Below are 27696 nucleotides of genomic sequence, written 5' to 3'. Positions count from 1 at the left end.
TTCAAAGGGAGTGGGCTCAATTGTTTGTATATTTTCAATCAGCAAGCGGTTGTGATGTGCAACTTCTACTACCCAATATTCAGACTAACGTATGACAAGTGCTACTACAATTCCAACTGAGAATATCTGGTTAAAAACTAAACAGATTTAATGGCTTCCCCAAAGTTCCAAAAGCCTCAAGAAAAACAAGTCGTTGAGGTTATTTGGTATAGCATAGTATCAAATGTTTTCCTTTGTGGCTAGTCAAACTACTAGCTTTTCTAAACGTCTTTAACAGCAACGATTGCATTTTGGTTTAAATACAATACCCATGCTTCAGCTGATGTCAGATCGAACCATAAAGTATGCAGATAGCTGACCAATAAAATGATCTCTTCAGAATGTATTTTTTCCCACTCACTATTGTTTGTATAAAAAGCTCAGTTTACAGAACCTGTACAAGAGCAACAGTCAACTAGATTAAATGTTGAATGAACTGTAGTGCAACCCTCAAAATGACAATAGATATTCAAGTGTATGATTTCAGATGTCTAGGTCTCAGTTTATGCACAAGTATGGTGTAACTGTAGAATTGTTCTGTTTGTGAAGTGTAAGTTTAAAAAAAGCAATTCTAATAAAAGGTTAGTTAATTTTATTACATTAAAATTTATAGTCGCTAAACAAATGCATTCTCCAAATATTCTTGAGTTTATTTATGCAGAAATTAATTAAGAGCCTTCCATTTATTAAAATCCCACTGAAGTCAATGGATTTGGATCAAGCCCATAGCCAGGAAGTTTCATCTCTGATATTAACTAGTGGCATGGGGTGAATTATATGGCCTAATAGACATTTTCTACACTCAATCAGCCACCACAAATTACATACCTACACAACTCACTGGCTATTGTAAGGATAAAAATAGTCTCATGCTAGACAAACCTGTAGAGCCGTGCACTCAAGACCCAAATTTATAATTAAATAATGAAGTGAAAGAAAAGCTCCCAATACCACAACTCTTCTTTCTCCAAGGGCCTGATCCAAAGCCCACTGAAGTAAACAAGAGTCTTTCAGTTGACTTCATTAGATTTTGGATCTTGCTCCAGGACAACAGAAGTTTTTGGATAGACCCCCTACATCTGACATTCAGATGTCCCGTGGGGAAAAATCCCCCAAAATGTTAAGGAAGTAAATCTTGTACCTACTGCCCACAAAACATTCACTCTTATCTTGTATGTCTATGTTCACTTGTGTAGTAAAAAACAAAGCAAAATAACCCACACTTGTCTTGCAACAAGTAGTACAAAATGAAATAAAGTCAAAGTGAATTGCAAAATACAGAGAAAGTTACGTTATTCACTTTTCTGAAACATGACAAATTCAGGTGTTGTAATACCTAGTGCTTTTACAATGATCAAGATTTACAATATAAAAATAGTTACCCCATACAGTGGACGGCATGTACATCTTCAGACAGTATTTGCCAGTCACAGTATTAATCACAGCTTCACACTGTAGCCACCAATATTCCTCTGCCTACCTTCCCCCACAAACAGTGGAGGAAAAAAAGATGGCCATTTGAGCAGGTCCAGAAGGTTAAAAAACCTCTGGTAGGGGCTCTGGTAGACCACAGACAAAGAGAATTCCATGTTAGCTGCAGTTTATATAGACTAGAGTGTGTAACTTTCAAACATATAGGCAACCTAGCAAGACAGTTAAAATACATTGTTTTTCTTTTAAAAAAATTAAAATATGGCCTCTATTTATGTATTTAATAACCTTTAAGTGGGAATGTCTTGACAGTTTTTAAAATGAAAACTGTCCTCATGCAAAGCTGTCTATTGTCTATTTCTCATTTAACCTCTTTTACCAAAGCCTCATTCATAGTGTGTGTATATTTTAAAGGTACCTTCAAGTTTTCTTCATATCTATGAAACTGCTCTCTTTTTTTTTTTTTTTTTTTTTTTTTTTAAGAAAAAAAGAAAAGGCCTAGCATAAAAAAAACTTTAGAATTCACTAAAACTCAGATGAAACTGACAAATTTTAAATTGTATGTGTCCATGAAAGTGTATTCTTTGCTGTGAGTTAAAGATTTTATCCAGTTTGGTAAACAGTTAGTTTATAAGCATTAATATGGTTTTCATATTAACCATACATTTCACTGTATTAACAACTTTTACTATATTTTAGGTACCAAGACTTCTTATCTTGTTTAATATCTAGTCTGATAGGTTGCAATTTATGTTTAAGGATGCAATCTGGATTGGCATTTGTAGAATGTTTGTCTGGATCTTAAGTGCACATAACTTAAATGTAACAAACATAAAACATGTTACTGCACGCGAATCCTCATAACTTTATTTTAAACAATGACATAAAACTACCACCTCCATGACTCAAATATCCCTGGCATATTTTATGACAACATGAAAAGAATTTTGCCTCCATTGTCAAGTTGTTTATTAGATTTCTTGTTGGGGATGAGCAAGGTCTCCTTCAGCAAGTATGAAACATATGTTAAAAAAACTAAATGAAAGCATGTTTTCAGTCAATGTTGGTTATGTTGACCTCTTGCAAAATGGCAAGCAAAGTCATATTTATTTTTACATTTGCACCCACATATGTTGCACTGAAAAGGATTTTCAAACCCATGACATCCCATGTGAATAGTATAAAGGATATTGTCTGCAAAATACATGTCACAGTGCTGGCAGTGATGCAGAAGCTGAGGATCCTGAACTGGAAGGGTTGGAGCTGGAGTACTTGGCTGACTGTTACTTATGCTAGGAGTACTAGTATGGACGCTGCGATCACTACTTGGACCTGCCACTGGACTGTAGTTTCTTTGACTGTGTGGGGGCCGAGGATCTGGGCTAGTAGGAGATGAACTTTGAGGAATATTTGTTGACACAGATGAAACTACTGCTGGTGCAGTAGGTTGCTGTATTATAAAAGGCTTTTCATCTTGGCATGGTACAACATCAGGAGATGCTGGGTTTTGGTTTTCAGGTGGCAAGCTAGACAACTGTCCTGCTAATGTTGATAGCTGATTTAATGGATTGTCTATCTTAAGGTCTTGTGGATCTCTCGCCAGGCCACCAGTCTGTGTTGTTTTTGTCATGCTTTCATATGCTTCAGTCTGAATATTTGGGATTTCATGGGTGAAATCATTAAGGTAGTCTGGCTTCTGAACCACCATGGAAGGTGGGCTCAAATTAATTAATGATCTTCTGCTGTATCCCAGATTGCTGGTCTTCTTCTGCAAAACCCCCCACATTTTCTTGCTGCTCAGGGAAGACCTAGTACCTTTTATAGGTACCATTTTATGCTTGCGTCTACGATGATGAGACAGGTTACTTCTGTCACTGCAGCGGAAGGAACACAATTCACATTTATATGGTTTTTCACCAGTATGTGATCGCATGTGCGCTTCCAGATGACGTTCATAGGCTGATGCAAATGGACATAGATGGCATCTGTGTGGCTTTTCACCTGAAAGAGAAAATTACAGTGTAACAATTTATGTATACTTGTACAAAGCAGCCTAACAGAACATGGAAGAGAGTGAATGTATGTGGGGGCTACTAACTGAATAGAGCATTTCATTTTTTAATCAACAGTTCAAATCCAGTCCAACTCACTGCTAATGGAAGGTTGCAGGGTGTCATAAGTGAAATGAGTTTGGAGGTCTCCTCCTGCTTTCAGTAGGCAAGTTTAAACTTTAGAAAAGCCACCACTATTACTACAATTGACACTAATTGAGACCCTTGTTGGAATGGTGCGAAAATATGAATGGTATGTAGTCTGAATAATACTCACACCTCTAGAAGTGCTTTGTCCAAAATGGGTTTGAGGCATGTAGGCAAGACAGCATGGCAAAGCTTGTTCAGTTACCTGCCATAGCTTTATTTGTTTTATGAATAACTACGCTTCAAATTGAGATTTGCAGTGTTATCAGTCTGCCTTTTTACAAGCACCCACGTGGCTTTCAAATTTAAGAAAAATATAAGGACAAGTTTTTAGGACCCTGTGGTTAAATTAAAAAAAAAGTAAACTATGCCCCTGTAGAGTTAAGTGCTGTGTCACGGAGATGCAATTCTCGAGACACCCCTAACATCCAGCCCCCACCATCATGGAGTAGAACTGCACTGGTTACACTGTCTGGGGAGGTTCTGTATTCAGGAGGCTGGAGCTAGATTTTGGCTTTTTAATGATGCCAGCTGAGCTCTGGTAGAATACCAGATATCATGTAGGCTCTATCCTCACTAATGCATTTAAAGTGTTTGAAAAACCATTTTCAAACATGATTACAGGAAACACATTCGTAACAGTACAGTCGGCGCCTATGATCTTCCTTTAAGATAGAGAGATCCTTCAGAGTTGTTTAGATGAAACCTTTTCATTTGATCCAGAATGTTTCAAAAGCCCAAAGGTTTTAGTGCTTTGTGTTCTGGGAATTAAAACTCCAGATTTATGCTAGTAAAGAGGCTTAATGCCCTGCTGATGGTACTGATATCGTTAACTTCATAACTAGAATTATAGACCAGCTTCCAGGAAGGTGCTGTTCCATTAATTCTTCTACAAAGACTCCAGGGTATAACAGGTGTGACCTTTCTCTCCTTGGCACTAGGGAGAATAGCCTTAACTTTCTCTCTAAAGAAGTTTCCACAAACTGACTTCCAAAAAGGAGTTATGTGTCTGCAGGCATCTACCATTGATCTCGCATTCATACAAGATTGTAGGATGCGTGCATCTGCTGCTCCCAGATGAGAATTTTTATGTTTATATTTCTCCCAGGGGATATTTAGTTGGTTTTCTGCCAGAATTCAAACCAGTATTTTCTCAAGCAGGACTGGTAATCCCGATATAGAAAAATTGGGAAACTTTCCAGTGACAGGCATCTTATTGCTTAGTATCACAGCTTGGGACACTCAACTGTGATTCTTTCTTCTAGCCAGACCTGCTTTACCACCAGCTTCAGAAGAGAAGCGCAAGAAAAAGCAGCGGCAGCCCTTGGTGTAAGGTACTTTTGTACTATCTTTTCAGAGGTTGGCACGTGTTCACCAACTGGGACTGGATATCTCTGTAATAAGCATACAATTTATACCAAGATTAAGCAAACAATCACATAAAGACAGGAGGGGACACTGAGCACTGGAATGCCACCCCTGAAAGATAATTTAACAGCTTTAAAATAAGAGTTATGGGAGGTTCCACTATGAAATGGAAGCATGGTGGAAGGGAGTAGGGCTCTATTGTAACTTATACTTTTTGGAGAATGGAAATTTTCAGTTTACTAACTGATCTTTAGTACTCAAAAATGCCTTCATTAATTTTAGACACTGTGCTTTTCTTGTAAAATTGGCCTACAGGCAGATATTTCAACATTATCTTCTAGTAATAAAATATAATTTCATGTACTAGTGTAAGCAAAATATTTACTCAGTTTCTTGGTTTATAATTAGTGTTTGATTGAGACCATCGCAACAACAAGAGCTATTCTCTGAGACCCAAAATCCTGCCAACATTTACGCATGTGCTAAAACTTTACCAGAAGGACTAGTCCCATTGAAATCAATGCAACAATTTATGCTAGTAAAGCTAACCACACACATAAATGCTTATAGGATTGGGGCCTAAACAAGCATTATGAAAATACAGCACCTAATCTTTTAAAAAGGGAAAAATCTTTAAGAAATCCCACAGACTTTGCGTACAGTTGAGGAAAGTTGTCATCACTATGACACTGTTGGAAGATACATACACACGTCTGCAAAGCCTATGAGTGAGTTAGTTCCATATACACGGAGCATAGAATACAGAGGCACTGAAACACTGCCCCACAGCAAAGTACTGTAGAATCCTTCATACCTGTGTGAATTCTGATATGCTCTATAAGCCGTGCTGTTCCTTTGCTGGCATAGTTGCAATATCGACACTTCAGTTTTCCATCAAATGTCCTTTCAAACCCATCCACTAACATTCCTGAGTTTTCATCCAGTGAAACTTCAACAGAAGGATGATCTAGTCCATTCTGATCACCATCTGCTCCAGCTATAAACAGTAAATGCAGTAGAGATTCTGACTGAGAATCACTGGGTTGTTGCTTTTTGTTACAGTGACACTAGTCCAAACTTCTTAGCTCCTTATTCCCCTAACCCCCACACAAAAATAAACTAATGAGAAATAAGTTTTGATGAAAAATGTTTTTTTACAAAAGACTTCCCCCAAAGATTCTACAGCTTTACAGACTAGTATAGTAGCCTTCATAATAAGCATGTTCAAATGCAAACATCAGCACAATCACCCCCCCAAAAAAACTAGAATACTTGACAGCACTGAAGAGAGCCTACCTCCCTGAAGGGCATCTGCTTCATTGTCCCCACTAACAGATCCAGAAATCATATTTACATGGTGTGTCTGTTGAGTAAGATATTCCTGAAAATCTTTTACAAAGTCCAGAGGCTCCGGTTTCTTTTCACCCATATTCACACTTTGAGTTTACAATAACTTGTGCCTAGAAAAAAATCAATCAGAGAACATTTTACTGAATTTGAAACAAAAGAATTCACATTTACCGAAACCACTGTAAATCAAGGATGACATCTCTATAGTCTTGTTAACTAAAATGCATATGGTCAAAAGTAAAATACACATGAACAGACAATCATAAGAGTATTGTTGAAATCTTCACAGCAGCTCAATGCTATTTAAAGATCTCAGATAGTCACAGTTGGGAAGATGGTTCTCAGCAACAGTATTATAAATACTTTAAATTTAATAAAATGATGTAATAAAAGTCAAAGTTTAGTTGACTATGTGGACACGAGAACAAATTTCAATCTAACTTTACCATTCAGTTCAGAAATATTAAATAATCTTTACAAAGGTTTAGATTCAAATAGAACATTTTTTGACATTCCAGACAATTTTTTTCTTAAATGCCGAGATTTGACATCTTAGCATGGAAGGAAATTTATTGTAAAGAAGAGACTTCTTGCATTGACAATTTTATACTGTAATTGTTCTATAACTTAGAATTTTATGTTCAGAAATAATATTTCTCACGGACTTAAAGTTAGGCACATGCACAGTTATGGTTCATGAAATAATGAACCATAACTATGCATCACAGTGCATTCAAGACTGTCAAGAATGTTCATCATCATCTGGCAAGGAAAATTATATTTTGATTTATTCAAGTTTCAAATCAGCAACTGAGGGGAACAGATTTCAGAGGATGAGAAATTCCAAGTTTTCAAGCGTCAAATTTGGTGTTCAACGCATATTTTCTGTTAGTGTTATAAAAATCGTATAAATTAGAGGGAACTCATTCATTAAGAAGAGCTAAATTACAAAACAACGTTTAATCTTAAAGTCACTGAGATTTCAAAGCAGTACTGATATTATTACAGTACCATCACTTTCTCAAAGTTTCAAGTAACTTGGATACATTTTACTTTTTTTGGTAAAGAAACCCATTTCACATCCAATAGTAAAGCTTACGCCTCTTACCAACAATATGAATTGAAGTAGTGAGTCTAGCACTCTACTCATCTGTAAATTGGACATAAAAACCCTACCTACATTAGTGGTTTTGTGAGACTAAAGAGAACTGATTATTTTACTGCATTAGATGACTAAAAAAATTCATTTAATGTATATTAAAGAAATTAAAAGTCTATACGTAAAAATACTTGGAGACTTGAAAAATCTTCACTGACATGAACTGAGCAGCTCAGCAATGCCTGAGGCTACCATTTTATTGATTATTCCAGTAGGAAACAGAGCTGAATGACGCATATCATGACAGGAAAATCAGAGCTGCAGCCAGAGACAAGAACACAGCAGGAGATTTCTCCAGCTATTTTTAGCTAAGTTCTTTAGTTTTTCCCTGTGTTTGTTTTTTAAAGGTCTACATGAATTGTACCTGAATTTCAGTTTCCTCCTAGGTAGCAAACATACTCCAACCTGTACTCCCAGTAGGTCAGACAGAAAGCAAGGGAGCACAGCTGCCCCACTTTCCCTAGAACAAAAAATAAATAAAAAAATTAGTCTGTCAAACTTATGTTTTCTGATTTCTTAATCAAATATTTTTTAGCTTCTTGCTTAACTTTCAAAAGAGAGGCTCCCCTGCAACAAATAAAATTCATAGCAGTAGTTCAATTATTTCATTACATGAACTACATTTCCAGAAGGAGATCCTTTCATTGACCCCAGCCACTCCTCATACATAGAAAATATGAGAAAATTGAGCAAAACAAAACCCAAAATCTGGCATTCAAGTTAATTGGTTTTAGTGGATACTTAACAGCAAAAACCATATTAATAGCGGCTGTAATGAGGCCTTGGATTGTAGGAGTTGTAGCCATATTCATACTGGGGGTAGTAAGACTGTCCTTGTCTGTGCTGTTGGTAGCTGTTACCCCAGCTTCTTCCTGGCCACTGATCAGATCTATTACCATCTTGCCAGCCGTGCCTATCACCTCTGCCTCCAAACTGCCTGCCATCTTGAAACCACCAAGCTGTATGGAGCTCTCAAATACTTCATTCTGCAGACAACTAGTAGTGATCCACAAAACAAATTTTGGGGGAACCACTTTTCTGTAGGACAGGCAACTGGAAAACACACACTGTAATAGTGTTGATTTTAGTGATGGGAAGAGGGCTTACAGTGGCAGTGCTGCATAATTCTGTGTTCCCAGCCAAAGAATTTGAGTTTAATATTTTGTATAGGACGTGGGGTTTCGTTAGACTGCATTATCTTTCAATAATAAAAAAATTCACCATTTGTCACTCTTTTTCAATATCACCATTGTAAATTACCAGACTTTCATAGGACTTTGACTTGCAGCAAGTTTAAGATGGAAGATAAGTTTCAGTCTGAAAAGGGACAGTTTCAATCAGACGTTTCAATTGCTGCAAATTATCACAGAAATCATTATCTACATTTCAATTGGCAAATCCTTTCATTTTACAGTAATGACCAGAGTTTCATTAGATGATCTGCAAATGTCCAGTACCAAACTCCAGATCACTACTAGTCACACAGTGCTTTGCATTTTCAAAGTTCTTCACTAACACCGAATTAAATAACTTGTAAAAGTCACTTATGAGGCCTAATTCAGCACATACCACTAGAATACTGGTTTTCTGCAGACTCTTTAGAGAGATGTCTATATGAACCTTTCTTTCACAATAATGCTTTGTATTAAACAATATAGTATTAGTGCAACATTCTACTGTATTGTTGATCCCAGTTTGATACACCAGTTAAGTCACTTGCTACTTGTCTAGTAATAGCTGGAAACTTTTCAATGTCAACATGCTAAGCCCCCAGAATAGGGAGTGTCTCCTATACCAATTTACTACAGTGGTATGCAACCTGTAGTCCTTGAGGGCAACTGTACTAAGAAAATTTCTATTAAAATACAAATTGAAAATCTGTTCTGGAAGTGTTTCCTAGAGAACATAAGTATTTGAACAAAACCCACCACTTCAGGAATACAGTATTAGGCTCAACCCCCAACAGCTTCTCCTGAAACTTCTGATGTGAGGTGAGAGCACTGAGAAGTTGCTGTCCTTTTCCTGCTGCAGCTGTTCGCAGCTTCCCCACTACTCATCTGCTGCATGTCAGGAATGACATAAGAGAAGCAGATCAGGTTACACTATTCTCTGCTTACCTGCCAAGTTGCCGGAGTCTCTGGGAGAGCAGGATGGGAGCTCAATCAGCTCTGCCTTAACCTATAGAAATGCCTAGTGAAGGATGTCTCCTCACCCTCACACAGGGCAGTCAGGCAGAGGAGAAAAAAGAGAAGCTGAAAACGAACCACCAGTTATGGCTCCCTGATTCTCTGCCAGAGGTCAGTTTAGAGCCTTGGGGTTGTTCTACCTTGCACCAGTTGTAAGTGGTCCCTAAGGGACCACTAAACCATAAACCAGCTGAGGATTGCCAGAATGCAACATGCTTCAGTGGCTTCCCCTATACAACTTGACCCCAGCAGGGCGCATCAGGATGGAAGCATAAAAGCTAGCTAGGTATATGTGGATGGTGCCCTCCTGAGAAAATCTGCCTCAAAAAAGTGAGCGTGGTGTCTTGACTTTTTTGAAATAACATGTTCAGGCTGAAAGTGTTGGATACCACTGCTGTTCCAATTGCCTGATTCAGGAACAGCACTAATGAGCTTCAGAAGCAGTATTCGGTTCTTATTTGGAAGGATAGTCAACAAGACGTACTTTTGGTGGTTTGAGAGAATAAAGGAGAGGACCTTGGAAACATCAAAGGAGTGAAATAGGAGTGCTACCTTATCAATTCAAATCAGTTCCACCTTGTCCTTTTCACTCCAATATTGAAGAAATACAGAGGCAGAAAACCACTCTGGAAGTATATATCCCATACATATAGAGATAACTTTAATAAAATATGTAAAGTCCCACAAGTCTACAGTGAGAAACAAAATCAAGACATTCCTAGTACTCAAAACTGTATAACAATTATACTTTCTAACAACTCACCAACAACCACATACCACACAACAGAACCACTAACCCAGGAACCTATCCTTGCAACAAAGCCCGTTGCCAACTGTGCCCACATATCTATTCAGGGGACACCATCACAGGGCCTAATAACATCAGCCACACTATCAGAGGCTCATTCACCTGCACATCCACCAATGTGATATATGCCATCATGTGCCAGCAATGCCCCTCTGCCATTTACATTGGTCAAACTGGACAGTCTCTACATAAAAGAATAAATGGACACAAATCAGATGTCAAGAATTATAACATTCATAAACCAGTCGGAGAACATTTCAATCTCTCTGGTCACGCAATCACAGACATGAAGGTCGCTATCTTACAACAAAAAAACTTCAAATCCAGACTCCAGCAAGAAACTGCTGAATTGGAATTCATTTGCAAATTGGATACTATTAATTTAGGCTTAAATAGAGACTGGGAGTGGCTAAGTCATTATGCAAGGTAGCCTATTTCCCCTTGTTTTTTCCTAACCCGCCCCATTCCCCCCCCCCCCCCAAGACGTTCTGGTTAAACTTGGATTTAAACTTGGAGAGTGGTCAGTTTGGATGAGCTATTGCCAGCAGGAGAGTGAGTTTCTGTGTGTGTGTTTCCGGGGGGGGGGGGGGGGGGAGAAAGCCTGGATTTGTGCAGGAAATGGCCCACCTTGATTATCATGCACATTGTAGGGAGAGTGGTCACTTTGGATAAGCTATTACCAGCAGGAAAGTGAGTTTGTGTGTGGGGGGGCGGAGGGTGAGAAAACCTGGATTTGTGCTGGAAATGGCCCAACTTGATGATCACTTTAGATAAGCTATTACCAGCAGGACAGTGGGGTGGGAGGAGGTATTGTTTCATGGTCTCTGTGTGTATATAATGTCTTCTGCAGTTTCCACGGTATGCATCCGATGAAGTGAGCTGTAGCTCACGAAAGCTCATGCTCAAATAAATTGGTTAGTCTCTAAGGTGCCACAAGTACTCCTTTTCTTTTTGCGAATACAGACTAACACGGCTGTTACTCTGAAACCTGTCATTATGCAAGGCACTGCATTTAGCCGTATGGAGTGGAAATCTATCAACTGCATGAAAAAACTTGTACAGATACAGACAGACATCATCTTCCTTTCCAAATGCAAACAGATGGACATCGTACCAAAAGGACTGAAAGTAAAAAAATCCATTACAATCTACATACCACACAGACTATGCTGACAGCTTGTGCCACACGCTCTCAAAGAAACTGCGGAATCACCTGATCAACATCCTCTACAGCAAACAGGGAAAGATTAAGAATGAGCTCTCAAAAATGGATACTCTCATAAAAAAACAACCTTCCACACAAACTTCCTCGTGGCTGGATTTTACTAAAACTAGACAAGCCATTTACAATGCACACTTTGCTTCTCTACAAAAGAAAAAGGACACTAAACTTTCTGAACTACTACATGCTACAAGGGGCCACAGGAATGGTTCCTTCAACCCACCCAGCAATATTGTTAACATATCCAACTATACTCTCAGCCCAGCAGAAGCAGCTGTCCTATCTCGGGGCCTCTCCTTCTGCCCCTCCACCACTACGAACATGATACAGTTCTGTGGTGACCTAGAATCCTATTTTCGACATCTCCGACTCAAGGAATATTTCCAAAATACCTCTGAACAACATATTAATCCACAGAGGCCTCCCTACCAACACTACAAAAAGAAGGATTCTAGGTGGACTCCTCCTGAAGGTCGAAACAGCAGACTGGACTTCTACATAGAGTGCTTCCGCCGACGTGCACGGGCTGAAATTGTGGAAAAGCAGCATCACTTGCCCCATAACCTCAGCCATGCGGAACACAATGCCATCCACAGCCTCAGAAACAACTTGACATCATAATCAAAAAGGCTGACAAAGGAGGTGCTGTTGTCATCATGAATAGGTCGGAATATGAACAAGAGGCTGCTCGGCAGCTCTCCACCACCACTTTCTACAAGCCATTACCCTATGATCCCACTGAGAGTTACCAAAAGCAACTACAGCATTTGCTCAAGAAACTTCCTGAAAAAGCACAAGATCAATCTGCACAGACACACCCCTGGAACCCCGACCTGGGATATTCTATCTACTACCCAAGATCCATAAACCTGGAAATCCTGGGCGCCCCATCATCTCAGGCATTGACACCCTGACAGCAGGATTGTCTGGCTATGTAGACTCCCTCCTCAGGCCCTACGCTACCAGCACTCCCAGCTACCTTTGAGACACCACTGACTTCCTGAGGAAACTTCAATCCATCGGTGATCTTCCTGATAACACCATCCTGGCCACTATGGATGTAGAAGCCCTCTACACCAACATTCCACACAAAGATGGACTACAAGCCGTCAAGAACACTATCCCCGATAATGTCACGGCTAACCTGGTGGCTGAACTTTGTGACTTTGTCCTTACCCATAACTATTTTACATTTGGGGACAATGTATACCTTCAGATCAGCGGCACTGCTATGGGTACCCGCATGGCCCCACAGTATGCCAACATTTTTATGGCTGATTTAGAACAACGCTTCCTCAGCTCTCGTCCCCTAAAGCCCCTACTCTACTTGCGCTATATTGATGACATCATCATCATCTGGACCCATGGAAAAGAAGCCCTTGAGGAATTCCACCATGATTTCAACAATTTCCATCCCACCATCAACCTCAGCCTGGTCCAGTCCACACAAGAGATCCACTTCCTGGACACTACAGTGCTAATAAACAATGGTCACATAAATACCACCCTATACCGGAAACCTACTGATCGCTATTCCTACCTACATGCCTCCAGCTTTCACCCTGACCACACCACACGATCCATCGTCTACAGCCAAGCTCTGCGATACAACCGCATTTGCTCCAACCCCTCAGACAGAGACGAACACCTACAAGATCTCTGTCAAGCTTTCTTACAACTAAAATACCCACCTGCAGGAAGTGAAGAAACAGATTGATAGAGCCAGAAGAGTTCCCAGAAGTCACCTACTACAGGACAGGCCTAACAAAGAAAATAACAGAACGCCACTAGCCATCACCTTCAGCCCCCAACTAAAACCCCTCCAACGCATTATTAAGAATCTACAACCTATCCTGAAGGATGACCCAACACTCTCACAAATCTTGGGAGAAGGCCAGTCCTTGCCTACAGACAGCCCCGCAACCTGAAGCAAATACTCACCAACAACCACATACCATACAACAGAACCACTAACCCAGGAACCTATTCTTGCAACAAAGCCCGTTGCCAACTGTGCCCACATATCTGTTCAGGGGACACCATCACAGGGCCTAACAACATCAGCCACACTATCAGAGGCTCGTTCACCTGCACATCCACCAATGTGATATATGCCATCATGTGCCAGCAATACCCCTCTGCCATTTACATTGGTCAAACTGGACAGTCTCTACGTAAAAGAACAAATGGACACAAATCAGATGTCAAGAATTATAACATTCATAAACCAGTTGGAGAACACTTCAATCTCTCTGGTCACGCAATCACAGACATGAAGGTCGCTATCTTACAACAAAAAAACTTCAAATCCAGACTCCAGCGAGAAACTGCTGAATTGGAATTCATTTGCAAATTGGATACTATTAATTTAGGCTTAAATAGAGACTGGGAGTGGCTAAGTCATTATGCAAGGTAGCCTATTTCCCCTTGTTTTTTCCTAACCCGCCCCATTCCCCCCCCCCCCCCAAGACATTCTGGTTAAACTTGGATTTAAACTTGAAGAATGGTCAGTTTGGATGAGCTATTGCCAGCGGGAGAGTGAGTTTCTGTGTGTGTGTGTGTGTGTGTGTGTGTGAGAGAGAGAGAAAGCCTGGATTTGTGCTGGAAATGGCCCACCTTGATTACCATGCACATTGTAGGGAGAGTGGTCACTTTGGATGGGCTATTACCAGCAGGAAAGTGAGTTTGTGTGTGGGGGGGCGGAGGGTGAGAAAACCTGGATTTGTGCTGGAAATGGCCCAACTTGATGATCACTTTAGATAAGCTATTACCAGCAGGACAGTGGGGTGGGAGGAGGTATTGTTTCATGGTCTCTGTGTGTATATAATGTCTTCTGCAGTTTCCACGGTATGCATCCGATGAAGTGAGCTGTAGCTCACGAAAGCTCATGCTCAAATAAATTGGTTAGTCTCTAAGGTGCCACAAGTACTCCTTTTCTTTTTGCGAATACAGACTAACACGGCTGTTACTCTGAAACCTTTCTAACAACTGTCACACTAAAACCACCTGAAGGTAAAACCACAACAAAACTAAATTGATAGGTGAGAAAGATCCCCAGGTACCCTTGGTTTGAAAATAAGTCAAAGGGGTTTCCCTACTTGACATCTTTTTTCATTTGTTAAACATGATTTTTCCATTTTCCTTTCTTTCTTGCTCAACACTAGCCAACATTCCAATGGGTTATTTATGTCCTTGTTTATCAACATTGATTACTGGTATCAATTGTGTCTAAAAAATTATTGGAATGGGGTTAACCAGTGGAGGTTTCCTAAGATAGGCTTTATCTGCTATTTTTGGAATCTGATACAGCGGCTAAAATTCAGCCCTGGAGTAAGTGGGTGCTGTTGTGACAATTGGGCCTACAAATTTACCCAAAATGTGAGCTCAATGGTAATAAGTATGTATAAATTCATAAAATGTTACAGTACTCTGTAACAACAAAGGTTGATGGATAGAAGTCCAAATGGAAGACAGAATAACTGAATTAGTCTAAATAAAAAGGCCTAGTTGATATGACTCAGGGACTGTTAAAATTACACTTGATAAAAACAGGATATGTGGAGCCAGAAGTTAATAAGCTAAGATTGGTATATCAAATATTAGGCCCAACTGGTGGACAAAATAATGAGGGGATAGGCTATTCCACCCTCACTCCCTTTTTGGGGTCCTTAAAAGAAAGATTTTGTGAGGACATATGGAGAGAACAGAGAGAGGCTACTGGAGTGAGTGTCAGTATCACCGTTGCCAACCCCCAGCTTCCTGGGTCCCTAGGTCTTCATCATCTTGATCCTGAGAGGTGTCCTAACCAGAACGAGCCAAAGAGAGAAGCCCAGATGACATTGCCCCCCCTACCATCTCCAGCTGAATCCCAAACATCACCTAGGATGATAGTTATTACCATCTTTAATGCCATGTAAGAGACTGTCAAACAAGGGGGCTTTTCCTTCTAAGATGAACTGAAAAACAACAGCAGCAGCAACATCTCCAGCCCATCTCAACTAACTTCTTCTCTTTTCCCCAAAAGGACAGTTATTACCATCTTTTGATACCATCTAAGACACTAACAACAGGGGGTTTCTCCTTTTAAAAACATGCTCCTAAAGGGAAAGGGAACAAAAAATACTGTTACAATGAAAGCCTTATTTAATACTTTGCATTTCAAAGGTTTTAATAATTTCATTCTTTTCTGTACCTTTAATACAAGGTTAAAAAGATTTTTAATGGTGTGTTTGCCATGATGCTAAGCAGGCTGAGATCTCTGTATACCAAGCTACAGGCCTTGTATAACTCTGTTTAACATTAGACAATGACTGGGTTTTGTCACCACCTTTAGCTCATTTATTCCATCTAAATTAATACAAGCATGCCACTCTATTGGCTTCCAAAGAGTCGTGCCCTTTTATGGCAGGACTGAATATGGTCCACTATTCTCTCTTCTGATCACTGTAAGTTAACTCTGGGCACACCTTTACACATCAATTTTGCCTACCCTCTTTCAGATATCAGCTTCCTCTAGGTTTAAGTTAACTTGTGTTCCATTTGTTGGTGACTCCTGCAGTAAAACAAAGATACCAGCTCATGCATTAAAAAGGGGGAGGGGGATGGGAGAAAGCAATTTAGATTCCAGAGGCCATGTCTCACCAAGTTATAACTTTAAGGCATGTCAAATATAGGGATTAAACCAGTGGTGCACAAACAGGGGGGTGCCAAAGGTTCGGGAGGGGAAGAGTTGGGGGCCGGGTGGTGTGAAGAAACTTTAGCCTTTCACCCTTTAAAAAAAACAAACCAACAACATATTAATAAAAGCACAGGCTGGCTTATTTTCAACAATTTAAGTTTCTTAACTACTGCAGGCCTACTATGCCTTTAAAATTAATTTTGATTCTCTAATTTTAAAACTCATTTAATGATTAATAATTTATATTAAAAGACAAACTGGTAACATATAAAAGAATAGTTGAGAGCCTGGGACCTTTCAAGTGAGTTAGACACTATAACACTAAACTAAATGAACGAACAGTCATCTCTGTTTTTCCCCCTCCACCTTCTGGCATGAAAAATAGTTTCAGCTCACAAGTAATGGAGAAGGGGTATGACAAATTCTATTAATGGTGGGGGGGAGGGTGGGGGCCTGCGAATGGAAAAGTTTGCGCACCACTGGACTAAACCATTCAACAATGAAGATTAGAAAATTGAGTTTTGGGATGGCTCAACAGGAATCAACATTTAAAAACTATATTTTCACCAAAGAGTCTATTGTGATACTCTTTGCTTCAAGGGGAAAATTGATTCATGTGGTAATTTACACAGTAACATTTCAGTCTGAAAAACTCTAACAGATGAATGAATACTGAAAAGTGCAACTGGGGAAAGACAAAAGATATGATTTAGTGGTCTGACCATCATGTTTAAATTAACTCCATTCCCTCCATTCAACTCCACTGAACCTCAGACGCCCCTCATCCTTCTGATGTTCGTAAATTCCCAACAGGATTTAAAAACTAACTCAAACCTCACCATTTTCTGTTTCGCATGCAAGGAACACTTCTGTGACCTTGCTTAAATGAACAAATAGCATATCATGCATTTAAAAAAAAATGCACACAATTTTTCCCCAAGAGAGAGGAGAGAGAGAAAAAAACCACAGCTGACAGATACTAATCATATTACATACTAAAGTTGCTCATGACATGGCTATGGGTACCTGAACAGAATAAATTAAGCTATATATGTAATTTTTAGATGACATCTCAAACTACTCTTATGAAATTCTACTCATGTGGAGAATATAATTTTTTTTAATGCACCACCAAGCATCATGGAAAATGGAAGGGTAATAGATTTTGTACCTTAACTGGTAAGTTTTCATGATAATTTTGACAGGCCGTATATAGTAATCCGAGATTCTACCTACTACAAGCGTCACAGAGTTTTTTATAGCACATTCTTTAAGAATAGGGGGTTTGTTTAATTAATTGTTCTTGGGCAACATTTTCCATCCTATACTTCACTGTTGTATAGAGTACTGGGTGGGCACTGGTTGTCTGCCTGGATACCCCCATTCACCCTAAAGCTAGCTGCATTTCAGCAGTGCTGTATGCATATATTCTAGAAAATGCTATAGAATGCTTTAATATGAAAGCCTTACGTAAAATATTACTGAAGTCTTCTACAGGTCTCTTAAAGTAAAAATTCACACACATGCACTGTGGAGCCTTCTGGTTTGCTCCTACACTTCAGATACCATGGCTCTGAAATAGCTGTGACACAAACAAGCAGTTTGAAAACCTTTGACAGCAAGCAAACATACATATGAAGTGTCACATTTTCCTTCAAGGAAGTCTCTCTGATACCATCTCAGCCTGCTATGAAACCACTAGCTGAGTATCTCAGAATGAAGGGATTCTTTCATAAAGCGAAGAATCAAACACCTGTGAACCCCAGTAACTGTCATGTGACTTATTCTATTACTTTCTTCCCAAGGAGTACCAGGAGGAGGAGGGGAAAATCAGGATCTAAAACAGTCCCACATAATGCTCAAGGTTTTAAACACAGTTTCATGACCTGAGAATTAATTCCTCACAAAAAGTTACTAACAACTTTTCAAAGAGCTCCCACCTGGCACTCTTCAAAGTCTGTGACACAAATAAGTCTTCATACAAAGGCCAAGAACCAGATTCTCCACACCCCATTCAGAGCACTGCTTCCCACACCAGTTGCCTGGTAGGAGCCAAACATGGGAGGAAAACAACACTACCACTGCAGAATTCTGTTAAGCAAACTCGATTGAAAGAAAAGAGGGTTTATAGCAGATTCATATCCATTCCCAAGGGGGTGCTATGAACTCCAGGCCAGAGAAAACACTTCCCGAAGACGGATCTCTCACACCCATCCCACATTCAATACCCCTCGTTTGTGTCGGTTTAAGTTTTGTTAAAAATTAGACCACCTTTGGAACCGCGCCAGGTGCATCTGTCGGCCATCCGCCCTCGCCATCTGTCTCCCCGGCGGAGCGGTGCAAGAGAAAGAAACGGCCACCCCATTTCTGGAGAAGGGAAAAACCCCCGTGGGCCTCCTCCCTTAACTCCGGGAGCGAGTGGCAAAGAGCAGGGGCACCCTATCCCGCCGGGGGCCACACACACATCCCACCCACTCACCTGGGAGCCAGACAGAGAGCAAGGAAAGCCCCCCCCCACTCACCTGGAGGCAGAAGAGAAGACCCACTGCCCCCCAGGGGTCCGCCTCTGCAGGGCGGGGAGCTGTCACTGCTTCCGCCCTCGGCCCCAGCCCCACTGCAGCCTCCTGCTCCCCGAGGACAGGGCCGCGGCCCCGGGTGGAGAAGACAAGGGGGCTAGTCACAGGCGGCGACGGCGGCGGCCCCTGGGGGATGAGGGCACTGGGCGGCTCTCACCCGCCCCCATAGCCCGGCTCCTGAGCTACGGGGCGAGAGCATCACTCACCTCCCCTGCACCCCACCGCTCCCAACACCCACCGCAGCCGCCATGTTTGTTGTGAGTGTCTCCCGTAGTAGTCGCCCCGCCCGCCCCGTTCCTCCCACCTCGCGAGACTGGCGAGCCCCGCGCAGGCGCAGTCCGCGCGCGGTGGCCGTGGCGTTGGACGGCCGCTGCTGCGAGCCCGAGCGGCGGAGGGGCTCGCTGGGTTCGCCGCCGGCGAAGGGGAGTCGGCAGCCGGGGCGGCGGCGGCAGCAGCAGCGAACATGGCGGCAGCGGCGCTGTGGCGGAGCTGCGCGAAGGTGACTCGTGAACCTGCAGGGGTCGGGCTGCCTCTGCCCCGCTCTACTCGCGGGCCGGGAGCCCCCTTCTCCAAGGAGGCGCTGCGGGGTGCCGGGTCCGCCCGGAGAGCGGAGGCCCCGCCCCTCTGCCCCGAGCCTGGCCGCGCCCGGAGCGGGGTTGTCAGCTTTCTACAGGCACAAAACCCGAACGCTCTGGCCCCGCCCCTTCCCTGAGACCACGCCCCTTCCTGTGGGGGGGCCCCTCTCACTTTCACTGGCTCGGGGGCTGGGGTGCAGGAGAGGCTGAGGGCTCTAAGTGGGGGTGCGGGCTCTGGGGTGGGGCCAGAAATGAGGGGTTCGGGGGGTGGGAGGGGACTCCGGGCTAGGGCAGGGGGTTGGGGCGCGGGGGGAGGGGAGTGAGGGCTCCGGCTGGGGGTGCGGGCTCTGGGCTGGGACTGGGGATGAGGGGTTTGGGGCACTGGAGGGGACTCCAAACTGGGGGGTGGGGCTGAGGGATTCGCAGTGCGGGAGGGGGCTGTGGCTTGAGGCACGGGGTTGAGGTGTGGGAGGGGGTGAGGGGTTAAGGGTGCTGGAGGGGGCTCTAAACTGGGGGGTGGGGCTGAGGAATTTGGAGTGCGGGAGGGGCCTGCGGGTTGAGGCAGGGGGTTGGGGTGTGGGAGGTGGTATTGTCTCTGGGGTGAGGTGTGGGCTCTGGGGTGGGGTCAGGGATGAGGGGTTTGGGATGTCAGAGGGGGCTCCAGGCTGGGGGATGGGATCAAGGGATTCGGAGTGCGAGAGGGGGTTGGGGTGCAGGAGGGGGTGAGGGCTCTGGGGTGGGGCTGGGGATGAGGGGTTCAGGGTGTGGGAGGGGGCTCTGGGCTGGGGCAGGAGGTGGGGACTCTGGGCTGGCAGTGCAGGAGGGGGGTCTGGGGGTGCTCAGGGTTGGAGGTTGGGATGCAGGAGGAGGTGCAGGCTCTGGGGTGGGGCTGGGGGTGAGGTGTTTGGGCTGTAAGAGGGGCCTCCAGGTTTTGCGGGGGCCTCAGGGTTGAGGCAGGGGTTGGGGCGTGGACTTACTTTGGGAGGCTCCCAATCAGTGGGGCTAAGGCAGGTTGCCTGTCTATCCTGGGGCACCATGCTGTGCCCCAGAAGGTCCAGCTCCTAGGTGGGGGCAGGAGGCTCTGTGAGGCACGCTGTTCTCACCCGCAGGCACCGCCCCCTCCCCAGCTCCCATTTGCCGAGAACCGGCCAATAGTAGTGCAGAGCCGGTGCTTGGGGCGGGGCCAGTGCATGGAGCCTTGTGGCCCTTCCGCCTAGCATCACAGCGCGTTGCCCCAGGACAGGTAGGGACTAGCCTGCCTTGGCTCCGCAGCACTGCCGACTAGACTTTTAACGACCGGTTGGCGGTGCTGACCGGAGCCACCAGGGTCGCTTTTCCACCGGGTGTTCCAGTCGAAAATCAGACAACTGGTCACCCTAGCCTGGAGCCCCTCATGCCCCCCTGCCCAAATACATCTGCTCCCGGCCCCCCTTACCCCTCCCCTGCCCCGAGCCTGACACACACACCCACACACACGCCCCCCCCCTCCTGGTTCTGAGCCTGTCTGCCTCCCTCCTCCAGACCCAGGCCATTTTCAAAAGATAAAGATTCCAAAAATGGCCATTTTCGAAGGCAAAAGCAAACCTTTGGAGCACCTATTGTTCTGTGAACTTGTTAAACTAAATATCTTCCACTCAGACCTCTGTAGGTCCTCACCTCCAGGCTGCATCTAAATCTTGCTGATTCTTTCTGCATAACATTACTATAATTTGGCTTTTTCTACCCATCCACAGACCTAAAACTCTCATCCAAACTATTATCATCTTGTATCTCAATTACTTCAATAATCTTCTCACTGGCTTTGACAATTGCAGTCTTGCCTCGCTCATATCCATTCAGAATGTGACTGCAAAGGTCATTTTCTTATCTTGTCATCCCATTCTTTCCGTCCTTTCTATTGTCTGCCCCTTCTCTAGTTAATGTTATAAAATTATTGGACTTTTTGATATGTGTTGAACTTAAGTTTCTCAATTTGGAACAAATATTTTGAAGAAGACATTTAAATTATTTTTTTTGCTTCATTTTTTCATGCAGCTTTATTAATGGTTAAAGCGTTTAACTTTCAGTCCTGCTAATAAAGTGAGCCTGAAACACACATAGCATGCTATCATTAATCTAGTGTTCCATAGCAACATTAATAAGTAAATAAATATTTATATGTTATGGGCATCCTCAAACATTCTTCAGATTTTAATAAATCCATCAAAATTTGAAACTGAAATCTGTTGTTATCCAAAAGAAATGTTGTTAGAATGTTGCAGCTATTTAAAAAAAAAAAAATCTTTGAATGCTAAAGAATTCATATTTCTCCAAATAACCTTAACTAATTTATGCTGTAATTATCTCCCATGCTCTACTTACCCGCCAACAATTTTGCATCCATCTACGATGCTGTCAAAATACCATATCTTATGCACACTTTCTATATGGACTACAATCCTTTAACTACCATACTGTAAATGTAAGCCTACAAACTACCTCACAACCATGATATAGGCTGTATGCACAACCCATTCTTTGCTTCAGCTAGATCACCATTGGCCCCTGATGTGACTTGAGTGCAGTGTATGTGGTTGGCAAGTGAGTGTGGAGTCAGAGATAAGAATATTTGCAGAACCTTTACAGCGAATTTCCTAATTTCAGCTCTTTGTGCTGTATCACTTTTTGACATTTAAAAATAATCAGTCCGTTAAGGCTTATTACCAGTTGGCAGTCTGCTGCTTATCGTCATTTTCATTACACCAACTCTGGGATTTAAAGTAATTAAGTAGAAACATGTTTTTATATAATTGCATCTTTTCTGAAGTGCGTACTCACTCTTAAAGTTATAAAATGTTAGATTACAGTGTATTTTGACAAGTTCTATCACAGTTGTGCCGTAAGTTGTAAAATTATTTTAGCCACATGTTTAATAATATGCATTGTAGCTGAATGATTTGGATGCTGGGGCTGCATAACAGTTAGGAACAAGAACAAAAATAAAAACGCATTCAAGCTTTAATAAAAATAGAGTATTTGTACAACAGTCCATGTAGTTGCTAGCATTACTAGTTGATTGGTCTCAAGGCAGACCCACTGAAAACAGTGAATAGGACTATTATTGTAAAGAAACTTTTAGAATTTAATACAATTATGTTTTGATTGGAGATAAAATTTGTTAAAATGTACAGCTATTAACGTGAACATTCCAGAAAGCTTCTAATATTAGCAGTACTGAAAACAGATTCTAGCTGGTAGCTGCAATTCTCAAAACTATTCACATTTTAAAAACATTAATATTTTTGAATCCTTGTCAAAATAACAATATGTTTACCAAGGTATAGAAAACTGACAGGAAGAAAATAGTTTGTAGGACTGAAAGACACAGGTTGAAAGGAAATTAAATTGGTCGAGCCCCTTTGTTGCAAGTGCTCAAAAACTTGAAATTAGTATAATTGAAAATAATTAATTATGTGTAATTGTATTTCTTTTTCAGTTACTGAATAGAGAATAAAAACATTGGGTGAAAATTTATATTCCTGTTTATAAATACTTGAACAATGTTTTCTGTGCATCAAAATCAGTTTTTATAACTTTCTTTATTATTATTTGTCAACAGCTAAGAAGAAACATGCCAATCTACTTGGCTTCTTGGAAGGCTCCTCCTAGTGTCTGTAAATCATCCAAATCAGAAGCTATGGCAAACCTAGCCAATGAGCGGGTAGTGTGTGCTCCCCTTGACACACTTACAGAAGAAGAGATGATGATGAAAGAAATGGGTAACTTGCTGTTCAAACTCTTAACATGGAGCCACTGGATGCATGTTAGTCCTTTAACTGTCCGTGATCATCTCACCCCCCATCTCTCTGTCCAAAACAGCCTGACTCTTTCTTGACAGCCCTCCTTCCTGTGGAACGGCAGGGCTAAGCAGTGACGCCACACACTGAGGACTAGGCAGAGCGTGCAGGAAGAGTGCAGGGATCACTGTGGAGTCACTGGGGCTTGTTTTCAAAGAGGGACAGAAATGGGGGCAATGGTTGATGGGGGCTTGAGGGCAGAGCGAAAGCCTCCCCCAAGTTGTGATATGGAGACCTGTCCACTAGGAATTGGATCAAAATAGTTGTAACTGGGCCATGGCCTGATCAGCTAGAGAGAGTAAACAGAAGAAATAGATTAAGCAAAAAACCTTTTTCCAGTTTACCATTTACAGGGTTCTTGTTCGACCAAAATAATACACTCCAGCAAGGTGTCTGGCCACATTCGCTGAAAGCATTTTTAAGTCTGTAACCTCTTAAAAAACAAAAAAAAACCCCTAATATAAATATCAAACAAACTAAACAGGAGAGCTCTTATGTCTCCAGGGTTTCTGACCTGACTTTTGGTCAGCAAAGTGCTCTCATATGAGAACTCTCAGAAATTTAAAAAGGGTCTGAGCTGTAAATTGGTAGTGCCCACTTATGTCAGCACAGGGACTTGCATCTAGCTGAAACTGTTAAACCTCTTAACCCAAAACACCCATATTGCTCTCTGGAGCACTTGATCTTCCTTCCTGGGACACCACTGGGTTAGGGTGTTGGATATCTTTGGGATCTCCCTGCATTAGGCACTGAATGGTACATATGCCTTGCTACAAATACTAAATTGCTGACTCAGATATTATTTAAAGAATTGGCTAGAATACTTACATCCTTTCTTTTTCTTCATTATAGTGAAAAAATTTGCTCAAGACCAAATTGCACCTTTGGTAAAAGCAATGGATGCAAATGCAGAAATGGATGAATCTGTACTGCAAGGACTATTTGAACAAGGGGTCTGCATATTTTATTATTTTAATTCAAGGGTTACATTGTTATTAAATGTTACTGCCAGTTGTGCAACTTTTTTTTTGTTTTAGATTAAGTCGTTTGAATGAATGTTACCTTTTCTGTTTTCAACCCTAAATCGATGTTTAGTGAGAAATTACAGTTAGAAAAGTTAAAATGTTGTGTTTCATTCTGACATTTAAATTCTGACATAACTATATCAGAGTAGTCATGGTGATGAATCGCATATGTGTTGATAGCTCTGTATTTTGTTTTTTGTATGAGTAAATAACCCTATCTTGACCCCTCTGCAGTGACTATTAGCTGGTTAATTTATTGCAGGCATTGCAGAGGGATCTGAAGAGATTTTATATTCTCTGACTTGCACAAAAGTATTTTAATTGCTTCTTACCTCTGAAGTAATTTTTTTTCCAGTAGTGAAAATATTTGAAAATCTTGTCAGCCTAAATTACTGTCTGTGATGATCTCCCCAGAACAGTTGTATTTCATTCTCTCCCTTTTAGCTAATGAGTATTGAGCTTGGACCAGAGTATGGAGGAACTGGATCTTCATTTTTTTCTACCATACTGGTGGTAGAGGAATTGGCCAAGGTTGACCCAGCTGTAGCTCTTCTGTGTGAACTCCAGAACACAGTTACGAATAAATTGTTTATTACATATGGAACAGAAGAACAAAAGAGAACTTATTTGCCCAGATTGGCTAAAGATTTGGTGAGTTAAGTATGTCCTTTATGAAATAACATAAAATTTTATATGATTTCATAATGTTAGTGTCCATTTAGAGAATTAAATGATGCATTACATTTTAAGGCAATATCGTCATATGCAAACATTGGAATTCTATTTGAGACCTGAAATCTGTCATTCCATGTACACAGATATATCCCCTTCATCTGGAGGGTGAAGGGGAAAATCGAAAAGTCTGTTGCACGTTTTTCAGAAATTTGGGGCTGATTCTGCAGTCCTTTTGCACACAACTCCCATGGGCTTCAATTGGAGTTACATATATGTAAAAAATAGAGGATTGCATTTTTAGTAGTTTCTCCTGAACCAAACTTTTCCAGGAGATTTTTACCCTATTCTGTCTGTCTTACAGCAATTTGTACTGTTCTTTGATGTGAATTTAACAATAAACAAGGTTTTTATTTTTAAAAAAAAAAGAGGCACAGTGTTTATCACTAGTGAATTGGGTGGGGGAAAGGAATGATTATTATGTGTACATTAACATCAGCAAAGCAAAAAAGGTTGTTCTATATGGAATCATCATGAATACTCTTAAATATATATATATTTTTATTAGGAATCCTAAATAGAGTTTGATAAGAATCTTGACTTGCTGTGGAGAAGAACTTAAAAGCAGTGGACTTGAGGGATATGTATCCATGTAATCACTCAGTAATACACTGTAATATGCAGAAAGCAATACTGTGGTGCTGTAGAATAGTAGGAAGCCCAGATAAGTGTCTCTGTGAATGTAGTGAGTTGTGGTGCATACTCATGCTGTTCTTGCAACTCGGGAGTACCAAAATTAAATCTGAATGCAGCTCATGTAAGATTGGGTTGTGACAACACATCGAGGTCAGTTTGACAGTATTCTAACATCAAGACGTCAGGCAGAAATGTGAGATTTTTCTGCTTGTTTGTTAGAAAAAGGTATTTAGAATATTAGACTTTTTCAAGTATGTAAATCATGTTATTTACAGTATTGCATAAATGTTCTAGTGCTTAGGACCTAGATTCTATAACCTGTACTTGTATTTAGTATCTACTCTGTTACCCATAGATTTCAGTGGGACAAATTGTAAGGAACTACTCAGCATGAGTTACAGAAATTGGTATCAGTCTGTAATCTGCCCTGTCTCCTTAACTGAGGTCCCAGAACAGTTGCCATACTCTGGGGTTTTTTTTCTTTTTGGCAGAACACATCATTCCAGCAGAACCACTAAGACAGCTTACTTGGTAGGTCAAACCCTGAAATACAGTTAGCTAGTTAGTACTAGGGCTGTTGATTAATTGCAGTTAACTCACGCGATTAGCTCAAAAAAATTAACTGCGATTAAAAAAAATTAATTGTGATTAATAGCTTTGGTAAACAGTAGAATACCAATTGAAATTTATTAAACAGTGCTCACTTTATATTATTATTTTTTATTACAAATATTTGCACTGTAAGAATGATTTTAAAAATAGTATTTTTCAATTCACCTCATACAAGTGCTGTAGTGCAGTCTCTCTTTATCGTGAAAGTGTAAACCTTTTTTTGTTATATAACTGCACTCAAAAACACAACCGTCTAAAACTTTAGAGTCTACAAGTCTACTCAGTCCTATTCCTTGTTCAGCCAATTGCTAAGACAGACAAGTTTGTTTAAATTTATGGGAGATACTGCTGACTGCTTCTTATTTACAGTGTCACCTGAAAGTGAGAATGGGAATTCGCATGGCACTTTTGTCGCCAGCGTTGCAAGGTATTTACGTGCCAGATATGCTAGACATTCATATGCCCCTTCATGCTTCAGCCACCATTCCAGAGGACATGCTTTTATCCAAGGATCAGTACTATACCAATATTAATCCTCACAAAACCTTATAAGGTAGTAAGTAAGTCTGGGAGAGCAGGGAAGATGTTGCAAAAGTCATGACTTCGTTCTCCCTAGCTCTAACCTCTAGACAACCATGTCTTCACACCTATAAACCTAACTGATACTACCCGCAATATGTAGGTTAAGATGGTTGAAATATTTAACAACTTTATACTTTTTTTCCTTTCAAGTCTTATATTAATGTTGCATGCTATGCATATATTTTAAATAAAACCTATAATGTAGTTTTCCCTTCAATTGATAGACAGGCAGTTTCTGCCTTTCTGAGGTTGGATCTGGCAGTGATGCATTTTCTTTGAAGACTCATGCTGATAAGAAGGGAGACTACTATATTATCAATGGCTCAAAGATGTGGATAAGCTTTGCAGAACAGGCAGGAGTGTTTTTCGTGTTGGCAAATGCAAATACTTCTTTGGTAAGTTGCTAAGGAACAGTTGTGGCTGTTGATAATATGATACTGATGTAATGTGGTGTAAATTCTTTGCATCTTGCTCCCACTAAAAACTGATTTTTAAAAATTAGTCATATTTTCCCTGAATCATCTATATGAAAAAAATGGAGAACCTGGTGAGTATTTTAAAAAATTTCTTCACACACCTGGGAAAATAAAAATGTCAAAACAGTAACTGCTCAAATGAGGGACCAGCAAATATTGACATATCATGTGTCGTCAAAGAATAGACATTCTGAATCTTAATGGCAC

The 27696-nt window shown here is 41.2% G+C and overlaps 2 protein-coding genes across 6 annotated transcripts in view; one reads left to right on the top strand and one right to left on the bottom strand.

The window, feature by feature from the left end:
* Nucleotides 1–616: 616 nt before the first annotated feature.
* On the bottom strand, nucleotides 617–19657 carry IKZF5 (IKAROS family zinc finger 5). Of its 4 annotated transcripts, XM_073354139.1 has the most exons (6): nucleotides 18962–19247; nucleotides 8767–8862; nucleotides 7910–8005; nucleotides 6333–6496; nucleotides 5851–6033; nucleotides 617–3471 (listed from the first exon to the last, which is right to left on the bottom strand). In XM_073354139.1, exons 4-6 carry the CDS (start codon nucleotides 6463–6465, stop codon nucleotides 2528–2530), a joined length of 1260 nt encoding a protein of 419 aa, XP_073210240.1. In that variant the 5' UTR covers nucleotides 6466–6496; nucleotides 7910–8005; nucleotides 8767–8862; nucleotides 18962–19247; the 3' UTR covers nucleotides 617–2527. The 4 variants fall into 4 exon arrangements, with proteins under 4 accessions (XP_073210240.1, XP_073210239.1, XP_073210241.1 ...); XM_073354138.1 differs by lacking the exons at nucleotides 8767–8862; nucleotides 18962–19247 and adding an exon at nucleotides 19320–19657; XM_073354140.1 differs by lacking the exons at nucleotides 8767–8862; nucleotides 18962–19247 and adding an exon at nucleotides 19254–19291.
* Nucleotides 19333–27696, top strand: part of ACADSB (acyl-CoA dehydrogenase short/branched chain) — a 28050-nt gene continuing 19686 nt past the window's right edge. The window contains exons 1-5 of one of the 2 annotated variants that reach the window (XM_073354142.1): nucleotides 19333–19514; nucleotides 23189–23348; nucleotides 24279–24379; nucleotides 24896–25102; nucleotides 27238–27408. In XM_073354142.1, coding sequence (XP_073210243.1) covers nucleotides 19479–19514; nucleotides 23189–23348; nucleotides 24279–24379; nucleotides 24896–25102; nucleotides 27238–27408 — 675 coding nt within the window. In that variant the 5' untranslated portion in view covers nucleotides 19333–19478. Of the gene's footprint in view, nucleotides 19515–20814; nucleotides 20834–23188; nucleotides 23349–24278; nucleotides 24380–24895; nucleotides 25103–27237; nucleotides 27409–27696 lie in introns of those variants that run through there. The other variant, XM_073354141.1, reaches the window with a different exon arrangement.

This window comes from Lepidochelys kempii, chromosome 7, assembly GCF_965140265.1.
Source record: "Lepidochelys kempii isolate rLepKem1 chromosome 7, rLepKem1.hap2, whole genome shotgun sequence".
Taxonomy (NCBI): Eukaryota; Metazoa; Chordata; order Testudines; family Cheloniidae; genus Lepidochelys; species Lepidochelys kempii.
This window is presented reverse-complemented; position numbering and strand designations above follow the sequence as displayed.